The 5,730-nt window shown below is 51.4% G+C and overlaps 1 protein-coding gene across 14 annotated transcripts in view; it reads right to left on the bottom strand.

Annotated features, from left to right (window-relative positions):
- Window positions 1-5,730, bottom strand: part of Fgfr1 (fibroblast growth factor receptor 1) — a 55,143-nt gene that overhangs the window by 7,684 nt on the left and 41,729 nt on the right. For all 14 annotated transcript variants that reach the window (XM_005362454.3, XM_013352017.2, XM_013352021.2 and 11 more), the window contains 3 exons: window positions 5,024-5,147; window positions 3,676-3,866; window positions 1,471-1,615 (listed from right to left, as the gene is read on the bottom strand). In XM_005362454.3, the coding sequence (XP_005362511.1) occupies window positions 1,471-1,615; window positions 3,676-3,866; window positions 5,024-5,147 (460 nt within the window). The remainder of the gene's footprint in view (window positions 1-1,470; window positions 1,616-3,675; window positions 3,867-5,023; window positions 5,148-5,730) is intronic.

Raw genomic sequence — 5,730 nt, 5'->3', positions numbered from 1 at the left:
TGTCCTGGCTAGCTTTATGTCAACTTGACACAAGCTAAAGTCATCTGAGAGGAGGGAACCTCAACTGAGAAAATAATGCCTCCATAAAAGCGGGCTGAGGGCAAGCCTGCATGGCACTTTTTTTATTAGTGACTAATGGGGGGAGGGCCCAGTTCGGTGTGGGCGGGGCCACCTTTGAGCTGGTGGTTCTGGGTTCGATAAGAAAGCAGGCTGAGCAAGCCATGAAGAGCAAGCCAGTAAACAGCACTCCTCCATGGCCTCTGCATTGGCTCCTGCCCCCAGGTTCCTGCCCTGTTTAAGCTTCTGCCCTGACTGCCTTTGATGATGAAGTGTGATATGGAAGTATAAGTTGAATAAACCCTTTCCTTTTCCCAAGCTGCTTTTGGTCATGGTGTTTCAAGGCAGCAGTAGTAACCCTGACTAAGACACATACTTATCCCCACTTGCCGTTGCAGAAATAGTGTCTATCTGCTGGAACCTCTTCCCTGCATGTATACAGCCCTCTTCCTACAGCCCTCCCCTTTCAAACCTTAGCCATCCGAAGAGGAAACGACACCCTGGGAGTCCTCCCAGCCCAACAAGGAAACGGAGTCGATGACAGGGAAAGAGCTGTTTGTCTCTTCCCTCGGTGTCAGAAAATGAGGACTCACAGGAAGCATTGACTCAACAGAGACAGGGGCGAGAACACTACTTCTCTGCAAGCAGTGGCGCAGTGGGGCTCCTGGGCAAGCAAGGTGGAAGGGAGGAGTAGAGAAGGAACGCAAGGTAGCAGCTGCAGAGCAGCAGCAGGCAGGCCACATGCATGCAAAACCATACTGGTCCTGTGTCACCAGCCCACCACCCAGCAAGGCTGCAGGCTCCTTCCTTCCTGGCTGGTACATGGGACACAGATCTCCCTACTTGGGAAGGGATGAGTCAGAGAGGTCAAATGGGCACCACGGCACCGTTGGGTCTTTCCCGAGGTAGCTCAAGTTTGCTGCTATCCAGGCATGCCAGTCAAAGAGCAGCAGAATGCAGAGTGGGCCAGCAGCACCCAATAGAAGTGGTAAGCTTCAGTTGGCTGAGAACCTGTGTTCGTGGAGAAGAGGTCCAGGGCTTTTCTTGCTGACACTCTTGGGACCGGCTAAAGAAGTCCCAGTAATTCAAAACCTCGGTATCAAGCGGCTGAAGGAAGATGCTATCCCCAAGGATGGAAGGAGCCTGTGCTGGAAAGCACTGTCACAAGGTAAACCCAGAGCTCAAGCATGCATTACAGTGACCAGGGAGAAAGCCGGATATAGATGGGCGGGGGAGGCTACCCCATGGCTTCCTGAAAAACTCCAGGAACCCCCTGCATATGCCTCAGAGCTGGAGCAGAAAAGGGCACACAGCAGACGGGAGTCATCCCTTCCTGCCTCTCCCTGGTCCTATAATGGATGCGCTGCTCCCATGGCAAAAGCAGGACATGGAAAGGATCAGTGCAGTGTATACCTTCCAGAACGGTCAACCATGCAGAGTGATGGGAGAGTCCGATAGAGTTACCCGCCAAGCACGTATACTCCCCCGCATCCTCAAAGGAGACATTTCGTAAATGAAGCACCTCCATTTCCTTGTCGGTGGTATTAACTCCAGCAGTCTAGAAGAAACAACGGAAGCAAAATGGACAAGCATAGGACATGAGACCTCAGAGAGACAGAGACACCGAGGGGACAGAGAAGGGGACCAAAACCAGAGGAAGAGAACGCTCCCCAGCATCTCCTTTGCAACAAGGCAGCAGAAACCACCAGGCAGCGAGACCTGTTAGAGGAAAAGAGTGAGGCCCTGAGGGAGGCGCTCCTGCAGACCTGAGGAGAAGACGGCTGGTTATGACCCTTCACCAGACGCTGGCAGTCACTGGCCCAGCCAAGCATGCGGGCAGTGGGCAGCATGGAGAAATGGGGCCTGGCAGGTGGGGGCTGTTTGGTTTTAGGTAAGGAGAGTCAGTGGGTACAGACAGACAGATGGCAGGGAAAGAAAGGCAGTCTCCCCCGCCACACACACACACACACACACACACACACACACACACACACACGACCTGAAGATACAGGTCTTTGAAAGAGACTCCCTGGTCCCTTCTCTTTGCCACCATTTAAAACTTCAGTCTAAAGTATCATTCCTAACAGAAAAGACTATCCCATAAGTGCATGGATGGGCATAAGTACACACACACACACACACACACACACACACGAGAGAGAGAGAGAGAGAGAGAGCGAGAGAGAGAGAGAGAGAGAGAGAGAGAGAGAGAATGAGAACACAACACATGAGGCACAAAGGGAGCCACAGATAACCAACACAGTACCAAACCAAACCAACCTCCCAAGCCAGGGATTTTTCCATGGCTCTGGGCATTAGAACATAGTAGGAGAAAGGCCGAGTTGGTGCTGACTTCCCAACCTGCCCCAGCAGTGTGGGGCCTAAATCAAGTACCCGGTATAGGGTCCCGTCCATCTCCACATTACCTTTTGCCACAGGTCTGGTGACAGTGAGCCACGCAGACTGGTTAGCTTCACCAATATAATTGGAAACCTTACACACATATTCCCCGCTCTGGGCCTCTGTCACATTGAACAGGGTCAGCACCTCCGCATCCGAGCTATTAATCCCCGAATGCTGGAACAAACCAACGACACATGAGTCAGTTGGGCAAACACTGAGATGTGGCCACACTGCGCTCCTGGGGTAACTTCCAGTCAGGCCCAAGGAGCCAAGGTAAGGGAGACACTGGGACCTCCCATCTTCCTTCTCTGAGTGGGACAAAATGAAACCACTAGTAAGAATGGATGGAAAGGGAAGGGCTAAACGCAGGACAGAAGGGAAAGGGGGAAGGGAAACAAAGAAGAAAAAGGGGGGGGGAAGGGGAAACAAGATGAAGGAAGGGGGGGGAGGGTCACGGTCCAAAGCAAATATTCTGTCTGTGTAAAACTTCCTCTACCAGGCCAGGGTGGGGACTTGTAATCAGAGACGGATCTCCAAGGCCCAAAGTTAGAGCTGGCCCCCTGTCTTCCAGAATAGTCTCAGCACCAGGGGCAAAGAAAAGGGACAGCCAGTAAATCTCTAGGACAACCAAGGCAGGGGAGGGAAGATGAAATCTAACTTCTGGTTATTCCTGCCGCAAGATCCGCTGGAGACTTAGCCAATTACCTCCCTGGATTAATGGAGCATTCAGGGACAATGACAGTCTGGGAGTGAGAGGAAAAAGGAAGAAAATGCCATTATTCCTCAAACGCCTCAGAATTTATACAGGGCACTGACTTTTCCAGATGTTCGAGCAATACCCTTATCATTTACCTTGGCGCCAAACAACTGTAACTTAGGAAGTAAGCAGGGCAGATACTGGGAAACACTTGTTGGAAGGCTGTGGTGTTAGGACCACAAGCAAGCAAGAGTCTCAATGCCTTCCTTAGGTAATTGATCCGAGACCCTGGCTCACTCTCAAGGCTCTTTAGAAAGCAGCAACTATTATCACTCACCCCGCCCTCTGTCCCCAGCTCCCCCCAACCTTCTGCTGTCACCAGCCTGTGGCTAGATCCTTACTAAGATGGTGTATGCACCTTGTGGGTCAGGCTGAGCCTCAATCCCAGTAGGCGCTGAGCCCCAGGGGACACCTGGTCACCTTTCCAGCATACTGGCCAAGAATGAGGCTAAGATTACCTTCAGGATCTGGACGTACGGCAGGTTGTCCGGGCCAATCTTACTTCCGTTCACCTCGATGTGCTTCAGCCACTGGATGTGAGGCTGTGGGTCGCTGTACACCTTACACATGAACTCCACGTTGCTGCCCAGGGCCACTGTCTTGTTGGCAGGTAACCCTGCCTGAAGGATGGGCCGGTGAGGGGATCGCTCTGTGGGGCAAGGGAGAGGATGGACACGTTAGACCCGTCAATGGCCTGGTCCTGGGTGGGATGCTGGCAGAGACAGGGTCTACCTTGGTTTTTCAATACCCGTCCCGGTGGCTCTGCTAAACTCCAGCCCCTTGAGCCTGATTTGAGGGAAGGGATGCCATTTCCTCTAGTCCTGCACCCACATTTTCAGGCACAACCAAATCTCTTGTCTAAATAGAGACGCACCCCAGATTTCAGTATCTTAGGCCTGCCCCAGATCTTCCAGACCACAATCTTCTTCCTGAACTACCTCAATGCCGAGGGAGGTGTTGGTTGTGAGGCTCTGGCCCACACAGTCCCCGAACAGAAGACCCACAACCTCTACAATCACAGCCCTGAGACAAACAACATATTGTTCTTGTCTTCCGAAATGCCACCGAGGAGACATGCTTGGGATTCACTTGGCCTCTGCACCTCTGTGTGGCCTATAGCTAGCTACTCAGAGGCACCTCCGTGTGTGCACCTGGCCTTTAGCTAGCTACTCAGATTGTGTCTCTACTGTAAGGACACAAAGGACAAAGTTCAGGGCATGAATGAATGAAGGACCCTGGTATGTTAGTGGTGTTCATTAAGCAAAAACTACTCTAATGCTACAGTTCCCAGCACTGCATCAAGCTATGTCAGGAATGGTAGGGCATGCCTTTAATCCCAGCACTCAAGAGGCAGGGCAGGTAGAGAGATCTCAGGTGAGTTCAAGGTCAGCCTGGTCTACTTGACAAGTTCCAGGACAGCCAGGGATACGTAAAGAGACCCTGTTCCAAATAAATGAATGAATGAATAAAATAAAAGAGAGATGAAAAGAAAAACGAGGCTTAAGGCAGGCCCATGCCTGTAATCCTAGCACTTGAGGTTGGAGCAGGAGGATCACCATGAGTTCAAGGTCAGGCTGTACAACAGAATGAGCTGAAGTCCAATTTGTATCTCAAATTGGAAGGAAGGAAGGAAGAGAGGACAGGAAGGAGGAGAAGGAATGAGGGAGGGAAAAGTGAGGTTTAAGGAAGGAAGTATCATGCCAAATGTCCAGATTCCATCCCTAGGGCTTCAGATTCCAAGGTTGCCTTTCCCACCCTGCCCTTCCCTCCAGCTGACCCTTGCCACCTTAGCCTTGGCCTTCTTACCCACAACATCAAGCTGGTAGGTGTGGTTGATGCTGCCGTACTCGTTCTCCACGATGCAAGTGTAGTTGCCCTTGTCAGAGGGCACCACAGAGTCCATTATGATGCTCCAGGTGGCATAACGAACCTGTAGGACAGACACAAGCCAGGGGCTTTATTGAACATCCGGGGTAAGGCGCAGATGAGAACAGGCAGCATGGGGCTGGTGCCGCATCGTTAGCCAAAACAAAGCCTAGAGGAACTAGTTCTTGGCCTATTCACACTTGGTACACACCACACCATCTAAACTAACACTGAGTTTCCAAAGCTATCTCCTCAGGGTTGGCAGGATGGAGCAGGGGACAAAGGCACTCGCCACCAAGCCTGACAAGTTTGATTCACAGGACCCACAGGGTAGAAAGAGACAACCAGTTCCTGCACGTTGTCCTGTGATCTATCTCCATATGCACAGCACCGCTTGCACACAAACCAAATGAAAATGCAATTCAAACAAAACAGAACAAAAAAACCCTATCTCTTCTTCCAGTTGACTCTGGTCAGATCTGCGTTCAACCTTCCTTCCGCCCGTCTACCGATACACTGACTGAACAGCTGTTCATCCCAGCTGCCCTCTGCCATTTGCCTTCTTATTGGGCTACAAAATCTTCACAGGCCAGAATGCTGTCTTGTAACATGCAAACAGTAAGTACTTGGTAAGTTAAGGTAAAGCT

The sequence above is a fragment of the Microtus ochrogaster genome, linkage group LG7_11 (assembly GCF_000317375.1).
Source record: "Microtus ochrogaster isolate Prairie Vole_2 linkage group LG7_11, MicOch1.0, whole genome shotgun sequence".
NCBI lineage: Eukaryota > Metazoa > Chordata > Mammalia > Rodentia > Cricetidae > Microtus > Microtus ochrogaster.
The sequence above is the reverse complement of the archived record's forward strand: the minus strand, read 5'-3'. Positions and strand labels throughout refer to the sequence as shown.